Source organism: Varanus komodoensis, unplaced genomic scaffold (genome assembly GCF_004798865.1).
Source record: "Varanus komodoensis strain SLA01 unplaced genomic scaffold, ASM479886v1 scaffold19, whole genome shotgun sequence".
In the NCBI taxonomy this organism is placed as follows: Eukaryota; Metazoa; Chordata; class Lepidosauria; order Squamata; family Varanidae; genus Varanus; species Varanus komodoensis.
Genome location: NW_025335550.1, coordinates 10,826,477 through 10,840,451, shown reverse-complemented (window position 1 = coordinate 10,840,451; position 13,975 = coordinate 10,826,477). Strand labels below are relative to the sequence as shown.

The 13,975-nt window shown below is 51.3% G+C and overlaps 2 protein-coding genes across 2 annotated transcripts in view; both read left to right on the top strand.

The window, feature by feature from the left end:
- Positions 1-1,771: 1,771 nt before the first annotated feature.
- CA5A (carbonic anhydrase 5A) lies at positions 1,772-11,022 on the top strand. Its single transcript, XM_044427990.1, has 6 exons — positions 1,772-2,077; positions 5,510-5,628; positions 6,338-6,433; positions 7,327-7,389; positions 7,845-8,000; positions 8,943-11,022. The coding sequence occupies exons 1-6, from the start codon at positions 2,020-2,022 to the stop codon at positions 9,150-9,152; spliced, it is 702 nt and encodes a 233-aa protein (XP_044283925.1). The 5' UTR covers positions 1,772-2,019; the 3' UTR covers positions 9,153-11,022.
- Positions 11,023-12,636: 1,614 nt separating this feature from the next.
- Positions 12,637-13,975, top strand: part of SLC7A5 (solute carrier family 7 member 5) — a 40,179-nt gene continuing 38,840 nt past the window's right edge. The window contains exon 1 of the mRNA XM_044428082.1: positions 12,637-12,681. Within this exon, the coding sequence (XP_044284017.1) occupies positions 12,637-12,681 (45 nt within the window). The remainder of the gene's footprint in view (positions 12,682-13,975) is intronic.

Sequence of the window (13,975 nt, the reverse complement as noted above, 5' to 3'; positions counted from 1 at the left end):
CCCTCGCCCGCCGCCCGCCGCCATGGCCCGGCTGCTGCGCCCGCTGCTGCGCTTCGCCGGGGCCGCCCGCCGCGGGACCCGCCCGTGCAGCCTGGGCGCCTGCGCCTCGTATCGCCTCCGGGACGGCGGTGAGTGCCGGGCTGGGCCCCGGGAAGGGCCCCCCGCCCGGGCCGGGGAGAAGCGGCGAGCCCCCCCGGAGGAGAGGCCCCCCGCCGAGGCTCCCCGGGCGCCCCCCAGGCAGCCCCGCGCTTCCGCACGCCGCCGTTCGCTGCGCTCGGGGGCCTCTCGTGTCGTGCGGCGACTCCTCGGTCCGGGAGCTTCTCCCCTGCGCCGCCGGGCGTGGGACGGGACGGGACGGCTGGGGCAGCGCCCGGCAGAGGGTCAGGAGGGGCGGGCGGTGGGGGGGGGGGTCCATGAATGCAACATGTACGCTGTGCTGTGCACTCACAGATGTTCTCTTGCTCTAGCCCCACACCGCTTGAGGGCCGGGGGCTTCCTCCCAGGTAAAGGTGTGCAGGGGTTCAGCCCGAGCTGCATCTGTCATCAGGTTTCAGTTTGCCCGAAAGTCCGCATTCTCGGCGGCCCCTCCGCCCCCAGCTCCACGTTCCCGAATGCAGGGCAGAAATGCTTGTTCTCTTTCAATCCGCACAAGCATTTTAAAGCAAACTTTCATATCGTCGGATTGGCATCTTTTTTAGCTGGTAGAAGGACTGAGGTGTCTTCGTCTCTGTGTGTGTGTGTGTAACCTTTTTCACTGTATTGTCTCATTTGGGGGTTGTTTTCCATACACCTGTGGAAATCCTTTTGCAGAGGAAACCTGCTTGGTGGGGTTTATCTGTCTTCCAAATAAATGTGTCACTCTGTGACCGGTTTCACCCCTTTCTGCTCCTTCTTCCTCTTCCTCCCCCACTTCTGTGTCTGCTGGAGGGCCTCTTTTTCCTTTCCCTCAGTGCGAATCTTCTCCAATTTCCCTGCAACGGGACCCCCTATTGATTTATCTACAAACCTAATGTTTTCTCAACCCCCCTTCCCTATTCGCCCCCCTGAATGCCCCTCCTTAAACTTTTCTCCTGTTTTCTGCTTGTTTTTGCACCCAAAAGAGACCGGCTATTCTGCCCCCACCCCAAATTCCCCTAAGATTGGGATGCCTACAGCAGTCCGAGTCATTCCCCAACCACACCACACAGTCCACCCCTCCTTTCCCACCCTCCCGATTTTCCGGACCCAAACCCCACCCACCTCCCAGTCTCAGCACTTCAGGCGCCTGGCCCATTCTGGGCTTTGCTTGCCTCCGTGTGGCCTCCATGTGGAAATGCCACGGCCGCCCAGGCATCGTTTCTCCCTGGCCGTCTGGTCCGGTGCCTGCCTCAAACTCTGCTTATTTGCATCCGTATCTCTCTCAACAGAAGAGCTATTCCGTGGTTTTTATGCAAGAGGGTCATCTTTAAGAAAGCTGCTGTGCCTTGCCATGGGATGGTTTTGCTAGATATTAATCTTGCTCTAATTGCTGCTTTAATGAATTCTGTACGCTGCTCCGTGCACCACAGGGCGTGAAATATTGGCATGTCAGACGTAAATACATCAGTGTCTGAATCCCGGAGCAATCGGCTGCCCAGTGGCGTCTTTGCCGGCTTTGCTTTGACGCACTTCCCTCTGCAGTCCTTTCATCGGCCTTCGTGGCTTTTCCCCTGGCAGGCCCTCCGTCCCGCTTGTGTCGCTTCTTTTGTTTTGCGGGCAAGGCCTTCTGTGTGCTTGGCGCGACCTGACGATCTTTGGGTCCTGGCCTGCATTTGTGAGCACGCGCTGTTGCGTGTGTAGCCTAAAAACCATTCGGGATCGCTCCGGATCGCTCAAAGCTGCCCCTCTGCTCTCCTTCTAGTGCATCCGTTATGGCAGAGCCCGATAACGATCCCAGGGGGCAAGCGGCAGTCTCCGATCAATATCCAGTGGCGAGACAGCGTGTACGACCCGCACCTCAAGCCCCTTGAAATACGCTACGATCCTGCCACCTGCCTTCACATGTGGAACAATGGCTATTCGTTCCTGGTTGAGTTTGAAGACTCCACCGATAAATCAAGTAAGGCTCGCTGTGCCCTGCAGGTTCCGGTCGGAGTTCTGGCCTTGCTCGTCACCCATACGGCGGCGAAGACGGAGCTTAGAAAAAGCGACTTGGACAGAACTGCGGATGATGGTTTCTTGTGGCTAGAAAAACGAGACGACGATGCATAGTGCAAATCGTTGTTCTTGCATTTGGCTTTGATGGTGTGCCACACACTTTTTAAACACAAGAGTGTGTTCTGCATCATTTCAATTGGCCGCCTGCTTGTTTCCGGGCCCAGTTCAAGATGCTGGTTTAGTGATTCCTGCCCTTAATGCCCTGGGACCGCATTCCAAAAGGAAAGGACTGTTTGCGCTTGCCAAGCGTTAAGGGAAGTGGCAGAAGCCCTGTGCTCTGGTTCACCAGTGAGATCATTTTATTCCCCTCCTTGGGAGCGGAGCCTGCTGGAGCCGGGGGTCAGACTAGATGACTCAGGAGGCCCCTTCTGGCTCGCTCTATGTTTCTATGTTCCTCTGCGGTGGAAATAGGCCCCCATTTTTGTCCAAGCAATAGCCCTCAGTGGAAAGTTAGGCTGCAGTGGCCGGGTTCACACAACGTGTGTGTGGTTGCTGCCATTCGCAGTTTTTTACCATGATCTGCCCAACAGAACAGAAAGGGTGTTTCCTACGTTCTTATAGTTTCCATGCTTCCCACTCAGCCTTCCCACTGTTGGCAGGTATCCCACCTCACCTGAAATTCAGCCCCAAGGTGCATTGCTCCCACCCTGCGTAGCCTGATTCTTTCTCATTGGCCCTATCATAGAGGCTGGGTGGCTGGACTAGCGCCTAGAACTGCCGCTCTTTCCAGGGGACTTTGTGGTAATTTGATGCCAGGACCATAAAAATCACAACCTTAGATTAAGACAACACAGCAAACCATATAGAACAAACCATTGTTTCTTAGTTTGGTTTCTAAAGACCAACCTTCCCATGATGAAATACCATGACTGGGTTTGGACAACACGACAGACCAAGAGTGGTGAAAACCCATCATGGCTTGTTGTGTCGCCTGAATCCAGCCATATCTTGGTGAGAGATTTATGGCCGAGGAGGCATTTCAGTCTAAGCCCAACATGCCACCTGCTCCTTTTTATGAGTGTGACTTTCCCAATTTTCTGGGCTAGTTTATGCAGGACGCGGTAACAGGTGGTCTTCTTCACATAGGGTGGGGGCTCAAACCCTGCGCCCCCCTTTAGGGTAGCTTTTCCCTGCCCGTTTCTGGGAGGAAACCCTTGCTGTCACCTCTGAGTCATTTTCGTGCTTACGTGTTCCCCGAGGAAAAGAGTCACCGCACTGCCATCGCACATTAATGAAATAAAAGTCCGCTTATCACCATGGCTGGATTTAGCAGATAAGCTTTTGAATTGTGCACTTGAAAATATCTAGAAGGCAATGTAGGCACTCGCTTTTTCTTTTTCGCAGAGCCTGTTTTGCTCTTATTCTCCCTGGAATTATTTAAACCTGAAAGGAGCTCAATGGGGCGATTCGGGAACAGCCTTTTGCTTTCCTTCCAAAGAAAGGAAAGGCCAGGACTTACTTGCACACTGTTGTAATGGGGGGGGGGGGGTCCCATTTAAATGGATCACAAAGCAGCACATTTTAATTTCTTTCACTCTGCAGTGCTTCTTCAAAGTTGGAAGAACGTCTGCTAGCCCTCCTTAAGTAGGTCATAGGAGGCCGAGTATGTTGATCAAGCCCGCTTGTGAGAATGGCACAAGGCAGCTTCTTCCTCGTGCACAGGGTCTCTCAGAGGTCCCTTGTTCATGGAAAATAGAGGGAAATACTGGGCAAAGTTGGCAGGACTGACTCAAGAAAGACACGGCATTGCTTCACACGCAGGTCTGTCTCGGCTTCCGTCTGAAGACCCCACTGCAGCTTCTTTTCCTTCTGTCCCGGCTCTTTTTTCAGTGTTCATAGCCTTCTGCTAAGTGGATCGTTAGTCGGTACTGTGGGATGCCTGAGCAGAGGAACCTCTTATTCTGAGTGCTTTTTGCCAACAAATGGTGCATAACAGCTTCCATTAAACAAGTAACTTTATTTCGAAGCCAGAACTTAGCCAATGCCCCTTCTCCAGCTTTTCCACTGATGCAAACCCCATTCCCACCTGAGAGATCTGGGCAGAGATGACCCCTAAAAACAGCCTTGCTTTCCATACATACTGGTATATGTATGGCGACATATGTATGGTGACATACAGGTATGTGAGGGGGCGTCACACGGAGGTGGGCAGAGACCTGTTCTCCCCTGCAGAGAAAGGCAGGACGCGCTCCAACAGAGCAAAGCTCAGGGAGCCAAGGTTCCATTTAGGTGCCAGGAAGCACTTCCTGACAGTCAGGACCCCGAGGGTGTGGAATGGGCTTCCATGGGAGGTGGTTGAGGCCCCATTGGTGCAGGTGTTCATGGATAGGCTGGACGTCCACATGGTGGGCATGTCGTGAGTGGAGCCGGCTGGAGCTGGGGGTCAGACTAGATGGCCTGGGAGACCCCTTCTGACTCACTGTTTCTATGTTTCCTGTAATTTGTTTCTTCTTTCTTTTCTGAATCCTAAATTCCCAATGAACTCTTCTCGCTCGTTCACCTCCGATGCCTTTTTCTTCCCCTGTTTTCTCTCTGCTTGCTTCCGCCACTCCACCAAAATAGAAAACGAAGAAGAAGAAAAAAGAAGCAAAAATAAAAGGAGGAAGGAAGACCGGTGCAGAAAGCTGAATAGAACAGCATGAGTTGAGAAGGATCCAGACAGGAGCTGGGTAGATATTCACGCCAGTCGTGAGGCTAGTTTTGCTGCTGGGCTTAGATGAAAGCAAGGCGAGAGGATGGGAAAACGGGGGGGGGGGGGCAGGTAACGTAACTGGGATTGTGTCTGTGCTGTTGCTGTCTGCTGATCGGCAACGGCCTGCACCGTGTTGAAGCCGGCCACAATTCCAGTCAGAGCGACTGCCAGGGAATCACAGAACCTTTGATCCATGGTTGCACATGCATGAATGAAAACCACGCGGTGCGTTTTTAGAGCGATCACAGGGTTTGGTATTATATGCAATTCGTTCAAGCGCACAAATCTATTTCCACCCCAGGGAGGCAATCCAGCTCAGTGTCCGCCTTTAATCTGTTCTTGCGTGTGAACCAAGTTGTCGTTTCCGGCTTCCCAGGTCACAAAATATCTTCCAGTTGCTCCAGACAGAGGTTGGACATTCAAACTGGCAGCGATTAATTCACGCAAGCTTTGCAGCCAAAGAGGGTCCTTGTTAGCTTCCTAAAAGGTGCGCGTGCCAAAGCTGCCTTGTTACTTTGAGCCCATGGAGTAGCGCGATCCCATACACGCTTCTGCTTCGACGCGTTCAGTGGGACCGCCTCACACGCGCTGGTCACCTCACTGTCCACACGTCCTCCTGAGAAGTTTCTCCTCTTCTCTCAGTTATTACAGGGGGTCCCTTGGAGAACAACTACAGGCTGAAGCAGTTCCATTTTCACTGGGGGGCCGTAAATGAGTGGGGCTCAGAACACACGGTGGACTGCAAGGTTTTCCCCGCAGAGGTAAGAGCGGGGAAGAGGGTTGCTGCACCCACATGCAGCTCACTACACGCGCCTGGGCGCATGCCCACTGCTTCCCACTTCCCAGGTGCGCCTGGGTCCAAAACAACCCAGCCTCTTTGCTGTGCCTTAACCTTAACCCGGGATGGTTGAGGGAGAAGCAACCCAGCGTTTTTAGCCCATGGTTTCTGGCTGGGTTAGCGGTTTGGATTGTCCCTCCCTCAGCAACCCAGTGTGCCAGGGTCACGCAGCCATCCGAACAGCCCAGGAATAGGCAGTGTGTGGGTTGCTGGCTAAACTGCATGCCAAGTGGTCACGGGTTGCTCCGTGTGAGCTGGGGCAGTGTCGGATTACGCTGCAGGAACTGTCCGTCTCTGGTGGCTTCCGCTCCTTTGGTTTTCTCCTGCTTCTCAGCCACGGTTGCTCTCCGAGCAGTTTTTCTATAGCCAGAAAAGCAAGACTGGCCCTGCCCACGGGGCTTGCAGTCCAGAATGACCCCTTCCAAGGGAGACGGTGTGGGGAGGCACAAGGACGGAACGCACGGCCACGCTTGTTTTCATGCTCTCCTGCAAGCAGATAGAGAGGGCGCTGGAGGCCCATTGTCCTTCGGGCCATTTTTGGGCAGCCGCGAAAGCAGGCTTGGGCTCCGTTTCGAGGACGTTGAGGCCCAGTTTGAAGGGGGAAAACCAACGATGGCCTTTCTTTGTTCCAGCTGCATTTAGTACACTGGAATTCTTGCAAATACCAGAGTTTTGAAGAGGCCATTATGGAGGACAATGGGCTGGCTGTGATCGGAGTCTTCTTGAAGGTAGGGAAGCAAAATTCACCTTCCAGGGACTTGTTCTGAACTATCGATTTGGGAAGCAGAGAGATGCTTTCCTTAAAGAGTAAACGCTTTTGAAGGAACTGTTGCGTTTTGCCGTTGCTTGTTGAGGGGTGTTGCTGTTCTATAGGATAACAGAGAAGGATACAGCCCTGTGGTTTAATCAGACTGATGCATCCATCGGTGCGTGTGACAAGGAAGAGAAAAGGGAATCACGGGGAGGGAGGAGGAGTTGGAGAACCTTTGGCACTCTCCTTTTCGGAGTGGGCACTTCCGTAGATTTCTCTGTAGTCAGATTGAACTGGTGGAAATATGTGGGAGCAAAGAAATTGGGGTGCCAGAAAACATTTCTGCTCCATGTATTCCTACCTGGCACCATGTGGCTTTTTCAGTGCCTGGTGAGAAGCTTCTTATTTGCCAGACATTTTAATAGATAAGATCTGTTTTAATTCTGTTTTTACTATATTTGCTGCTATGCTGTGTATTAATTTTCCCTACTTGCTGTAGGTGCCGACCTTTGATATATTGGTTTTATTGTTTTTGTTTATTTAAATTATTATTTATTAGATGTTTATCCTGTCCCATTAAGCCACAAGGCTCCCTGGGTGGGTAACGAAAAAAAAAAAAAATCAGTATAGCCATATAAGACTAACATCTCAATATTAACACCTAATCATAGGACAATTAAAAAACATTTTATTGTTATTTTTTTTAAATGTAAACTACCCAGAGAGCCCAGTGGGCTATAGAGTGGAATAAAATCTCAAAAATAAATGAATAAATTTTCACCTGTGTGCATGAAAGAAGAGTTTGAGTGAACATGCCAGTCTCTGGATACAGTAAGTAAAAATATGTAGTTCCCATCTTTGCCTTTGCAGCTCGGAGCCAATCACAGGGGCCTTCAAAAACTGGTGGATGCCTTGCCTTTGATTAAGCACAAGGTAAGAGGCGTTTTGGCGTGAAAACCCTTGCACCAGCATTCCACGCATGATGCAAGGGCAGTCCGGGGTTTGCCCAGAGCTGCCCGCAGAACCATAGCCAGTTCCAACCCTTGACAACTTGAGCAGAATGCTGCATTTTTCCAAATAGGACCATTGTAGCCAAAAACCGAGTCTTATGGCAACTTAAAGAGTAACACTGCATTCTGTAATTGACCTTTCTGGACGCTCTCCCTGGCATCAGATGCGTCCATGGGTGCCGTCAAGTTTTCAAGTGTGTTTTCAACACATACAGACAGTGAGAATCAGCTTAACTCTTAACTCTTGTCCTTCACAAAAAGTTGTTAGGAGAGAACGAAAAAAAGTCTGAGGATCTTTGCTCAGTGCCGGCAGGACAGATGCCGCACACAGGAACTCCACTGCAAACAGCACCAACTACCAATGTTTGAATTTGCTAGGATGCTCTGGTCGAATTCGAGGAGTTTGACCCGTCCTGCTTGTTGCCGTCATGCCCGGATTACTGGACGTATGCGGGGTCTTTGACCACTCCACCGCTTTCCGAGTCTGTCACCTGGATCATCAAGAAGGCGGCAGTAGAGGTTGATGACGATCAGGTACGTGAAGCGCAAATGCAGCGCCGGCGTCTGGCTCTGGATGTGTGAAAGCAGGCGGAAGAGTGAGCTGAGACGGTGTCTCGCGGGCACTGACCCACTCCAAGTAGGGTAGCCGTTAGTTTTGGACTGGGACTTCAGAGTCCCAAGGTCTGGTCATCACTCAGCCGTGAAGTTCACAGAGTGACCTTGAGCTCGTCACGGACTCTCAGCCTCACCTACCCCACAGGGTGGTTGTGAGGATGAAAGGGGAAGGAGGAAAAAGAGATCCCCTGGAGCTCCTTGCAGGAAAGGTGGGATATAAATGTCAGAAACAAATTAGTCCGGATGCTAAACACCATCCCTAGCGGCCGCGTACCTTAAGCAAGCAAGCACGGCTAATTTTCGCTGGGACCTGCTTGAAATTAAGGCAGCGAACACAGTGACCGTGGTGTAAGCAAGGCAGCTGGCGGGGGGTGTTGGTTAGGAGCAACCGAGTGACACTCAAGGCAGGCGAAGAACGCAGGCCTGGTTCAGAGACAGCCCCCCTCACCAAATGTTCAGGCCTCGTCCCATCTCAGGCACGACACGCTGCAAATGATATAGGCCAGGCTGACTTCCAGACTGCAAGCAATAGCTGGTCTCACGTGACCCGCTCCAGATGGGAACCAGCCCTTCCCAGCAGCTGCTGATAATCATTCGAGTTGTCTGAGAGCGCCAGAGAAAGAAAAAGGGGGACGATGTTTGTTTGTTTGGAATTTTTGTATGCCGTCGCATTCGCATAAGCCTCGGGATGGCTTCCAACATATAAATATCTATAAAATACATATAAAATCTGGAAACAGCCTGGCAATAATTTAAAACCAATAAATAAAACCAACACTTATTAAAATATCGTTAAATAAAAAGGTCTTGGCCTGGCCCCTTCCCAGTTCCTCTCCTGACTTCGCCTTTTCTCCTCCCCAGCTCGAGGTCTTTCGGATGCTGCTCTTCACCCCTGATGGAGAAGAAGAGAAGAGGATGGTGGACAACTTCCGTCCACTGCAGCCAATCATGGACCGCACTGTACGCTCCTCTTTCCCGGTCCAGCCCAGACTGAGCGTGGACACAAGGCCCAGTGAGCAGATGTACCGGATCCAGGAGCAAGTGCCCTTTAAGGAGACTGCATATCTTTAAGGAAGAAAGGCCTTAAAGGTTCTTCGCACCTTGTATGTAATTTTTAGGATATAGCTACATGGATGCCTGCCTGGAGAGGCGGTTGCCTCAGCAAGACTGGGGCTTTTCTGGACTTTCTTTTTCGTAGTACAGGACCCTGTTCTGACTAAATGCCTTCTGTCGGCAGCAATGCAAAGCATCTCTGTAAGAGTTCCAAGCCTTGTTCTACCATCAAGATTTCTCTCCACCCGGTTGTTGTTTTTGGCAGAGCCACAAGACAAGCAGGGAAAGGTGTCCCAGGAGGACGCCACAGAGGTTTAACGAAGCCTAGCTCTTTGGGAAAAGGCAAGGCATGGTTTGGAGGGGTTTGGAGGGGGGAGACAGCTTTTCTCAGCAGCCTGGTGCTTATCTTGGTCCAGATGGCCTGATCTTATCTGCCTCCGAGATAAGTCAGCTCTAACTTTATAGCAGTTATATATTTAAGTGCATCTTCTGTGTATGCCGTCTGGACCCAGAGAATAAGATTGCAAAAGCCACTTCTGTAGTGGATTTTAGCAGATTTCAGATGGTGAATCAACGCAGGTGGACTTGCAAGCCCGTTCAGGTGAAGGAGATATTGCCGGCCTCCCAAGAAAAAGGCCCAACTCCTTCTGCCTTCATGTCAGCAAATGCAGCCGGCCTACTAACGTGGCTGCCACATGCATGCAGATTATCTGCAGAATGATCTCAGAACAGAATATAGATAACCAGCGGCAGTTTAGATTACTTTCCACGAAGAACATTCTGAGATTTGGATGTGCCTCCGTTAACAGTGCTCAACTCTGGAAACTTGTTTAGCTTTCTCCAACTATAGCCTATAAGTATTGGGGAGTTTGATGTTATAGTTTTAGTATGCAAGCGTTAAACTAATCATGCTAATGTTGCCTTTTAAGTCTACTAAACGTTGTTGAAATTGCAGGGTGAACGGGAAACCGTTTTCCGCCAGTTTCACTTGCTTGAGCAGTGATTGCTCCTTTATGTTCTCCCCAATCTGTTTAATTTTCCATTTTTTCCCACATGGGGCAGTGACTCCTCCTCCTCAAAAGGGCATGGCTTCTTTTCTGCAAGGTTATCCTCTCTCCTTTCGGAAACTGGTGCTGGTGATCTTTCACACCAAATAGACATCCAGCATGACAAAAATTACCCTGTGGGAGATGCCATCCTAGATATATTTAGGATAACTATTTTAAGGACTGTAGAGAGGAAGAGTTGTTCACCACGCACAGCGGTTTAGTCCCTTGCAGAAAGGAGGTAAACTTTATTTCCAGCCGTGGTGTTGATCAGACGCGTGACAGGTAGAATTGACTTTGCTTTTCGGAGACAGGATTACTGTCTGGGCTTAGAGTATATATGCAGCTCTTTACGTTGAATAAGTTTATTTTCTCGACAATTCTCGTGCCTGCATACTTGTAATATCTTCCTTCAGGTATCTCTATTTCTACTTTCAACAAACCAAACAAATGATGGTGAGACTGGTGGGATTAATATCCTCCCCCAGGGCATAGATAAAAGGCGAAATAAACTGTTACATTTAAGTTGATGAATCCGTTAAACACAACACTTATTTACAAACGCTTTCTGTTGCCACAAGTTGTTTCAGTTTTTAATCCTCTTTCTGCGAAGGGAAAAATAAAGAACTGTTTCATTGCATGGAGAGAGCTTGTGACTAGATAAAAACCCTACTAAATTGCATTGGTGTGGAAGAACAATTGCTCGCTGTGTTGAGAGATTGGTGCTGCTGGAGAATACCGCGACAGTTCATTATGCTCTTGGACTGCATGAAACTGTGCTTTGAATGCCATTGTATTTGTCTCTTCGCTCGAGCAAGAACTATAAAGAGCACCAAGCAAAATGTTCACTGTGCATCTTTAATTTTGCAAATTGCTGCCTTTCAAAAGAGTGCGGTGGAGTTGTGTCTGGCTCTGGGTTAGCTAGGCCTTCCGCCTCCCGTGAAACAACGAATGGCTCGGCCGAGCCCAGAGGCTGCCCCTTGATATCCGGGTGGGATGTCATGTTGGTGGGAGCTGAGAGCCAGGAAGTGTGTTCTGCTCCCACTTCTTCAGTTCCAAAATGGCCCGGCAGGATTCCGACGTGAGCCAGGCACAGTTCTCCCCGTCAGCTGCTCTCGGCAGTCTCTTGCATCGCAGGAAAGCAGCATGTAAAGGTCACTTACCAAGGAGGTATTAAAAAGGCTCCTGCGTGCAAAACAGAGGACTTGACCTTTCAGAACGGAAGAGCAGGTTGGTGAGCCTGCGGCAGTGAAGGGCATCCTGGGCAGAAAGGTAGCTTTAAAATTAACGGCTGAGTGCCCCGTTCAGTGGGTCGGGTCACCAGTTGTGCATTATGCGTTGCACCCAATTTTAACCAGAGCAGACTCACAGAAGGCAATGTGACTTGAGATACTCACGACCTCACCTGGATTTGTCCCACTGGCTTGTATCCCAAGGAAGCGTCACATTGCCAATAAGCAGTCCTGCTCATGGAAAAGTGGTGGCTTTCCCCTGGTGGCCGCGCAAGCCTGGCCAGTGCTCTGCTCTGCAAAGAGAGATTATTTTGCACATCGTGTTTTGAAGCGGGGAGATTGTCTCCGATTGCATGCCCCTGGAACCTTTGAAGAAAATTTGATTACAAAACCAGCACTCCCATGTGCTAATACTCAGGCGAGCGGGGGCTGCCACATCAAAGGGAGTCCTCTGTCCGGGGCATAATTCAACTTGAAGCAAAAGTGGAGCGGCCCCAAAGCCGGAAGAAAATGCAGAGTCTGCCTCTAACACAATGCTTTACCTATTGTCCTGCTCCGAAATGTAAGTTACTTGCTACCCAAGGAAGTTTCATCTTCCATCCAGCATCTGTGGCAGTGAAGTCTTGCATGGCTCATCTTCCCTCTGTGACACGCACACCAGGTTGCGTGTACGCAACAAAGACAGCCGTCACCCCGTGCAGGACCTGCCTCTCCCCCAAATGCTTTTTGCCTCCCTTTCTCATACACAGACTGCTTCCCCCGTTCAGACATGCACGGGCATCCTACCCAGTGCCCTAGGCTCTTCCCACCGGGGCCCCCTCCACCCTGCGCCTTGGAGCCCCCGCCCCATCAGCAGCGATCAGCGTCCCTCCTCCCCTCCGTTTTCTTGGTGGCTGGATGCACAGCGGAGCAAAGCACTCCCAGCACCTACCTGCCACCTTGATCCCCCAGGTGTGCTGCTAAGCCCCAGAAGCATCATGGGAAACAAAGATGGCGGCAGCTGAGGGCCCTCTGTGGCCACCCCACCCTGTGGGAAAATGTTCAAAGACCAGGAAAGGGCAGGCACCGAGGAAGAATTTTGCAGACACAACTTTGCCTACCCCACAACCTATTCCAACCATACTGCCAGTTCCTGTAGAAAGTTTTGTACAGAAGACAGGGCAACTCAAGACATTGTCTTCTGCAGACGACCACTGTGACGCTGCACATGCACGGGATAACGGGATGTCTCAGAGCAGGGATGTCTCTCTCGGAGGTCAGTGGCCAGAGGTGGGTTTGCTTCCTCTGCTTCCAGCCAGCTCCCAAAAAGGCTGGGCCACTAGGGGGCGGGCTCTGATCACCCAAGAGCCTCCCATCACCTTAAGGACAAACACAGGTAGGATTGCATCAGCTTCCAGCTTCAGCATCCACAAAAGCTTATCCCAGAATCAATGCTCCCATCTTTTAAGATGCCACAACAGCATGTACTGTTGCGATTACAGCCAACACTCCGCACGAAATAGCAGGGAGAAGAGGGGCAAACAGAACCCGCAAGGAATGGCTAGCCTCTACCAACCAGTGCGCCCAAATTTCAGGGGAAATCATAGTCACAGAGTCCAGACACGTTTTAATGTGCTTTTTCTTTTTTTGCCAACTCCCCTGTGAGTGCAGTAAGCACTGAGACAAGACAATCTTTTAAATAATTGTGGAAATTTCAGCAATTTACCAGGTCAGTAGGGTTGCTCTCTTTGTTTTGTTTTGTTTTAAATGGGAGCCATCCCTGTAATGAAATCCCTGTAAATGTGGAGTTTTATATAGGCTAGGCCAGGTGCACCGCAGTGGCCATGCAAAGAGCTGGTCTTACAATCTGAGGCTACAACTTTGAGTCGTATTTAGGTTGTTGCCGGCTGCACTCTGGGAAGCCTCTTTTTTCTCTCCATGCACTGGGTGCTGTAAAATTATCCAAAGATGAGCTGTGCCCTTCTCACAGGGGAGGATGCCGCCCCCGCCTCAAATTTTTTAGATGTGCCCCAACTGCTGGGGCACATCTGAACTGGCAGGGACTGTCCTGTGCCGAGATAAGGGTCGCGTGATCCGAACATCCCTTTCACAAGGTCATGCGCTCTTCTGGGTTGCTTTCTCCACATTTCTGTTGAGGGGAGAAAGCCGTTCGCAGGGTTTCGTTAACGGCGCCCTTACCTTTTCTGTCCCTCCTCCCCTTCCTCAGCCCATCCGCATGGCGAGCGTGCAAACCACGCCGGGGCGACTGCGGAACCTGAAAGACGCAACGCGTTCACTGTGTCACAAATTTGCTCTGCTCAGTCTTTCGGGGCTGCTAAATTCTCTGCTGACTTGGCTACAAGCGGCTGCGCTGGAAGTGGGGCAAGCGCGGCCGCCGCTCGCACGGGCCGCGTCAGCGAGAAGCGCCCCGAGGCGAGAGCCGGGCGCGCCTCCCCCGGAAAGGCAGGCGACCGATGGCGAGTTCCCCCGGCCCCGCGTCGGGCGCCGCAGCCCGCCCGGGGTGGGCCCCCCCCCCCGCCGAGCGCCCGCCGCAGCGGCGCGGAGGAGGGTGGCGCGCGGCCCG

What these genes read in the sequence shown, in the direction of transcription:
- CA5A (XM_044427990.1), top strand. Translation starts at nt 2,020, where the DNA reads ATGTGGAACAATGGCTATTCGTTCCTGGTTGAGTTTGAAGACTCCACC. An exon ending in GCAAGGTTTTCCCCGCAGAG is followed by an intron (nt 5,629 to 6,337) that starts GTAAGAGCGGGG and finishes TCTTTGTTCCAG; the next exon opens with CTGCATTTAGTACACTGGAA. An exon ending in TGCCTTTGATTAAGCACAAG is followed by an intron (nt 7,390 to 7,844) that starts GTAAGAGGCGTT and finishes TGAATTTGCTAG; the next exon opens with GATGCTCTGGTCGAATTCGA.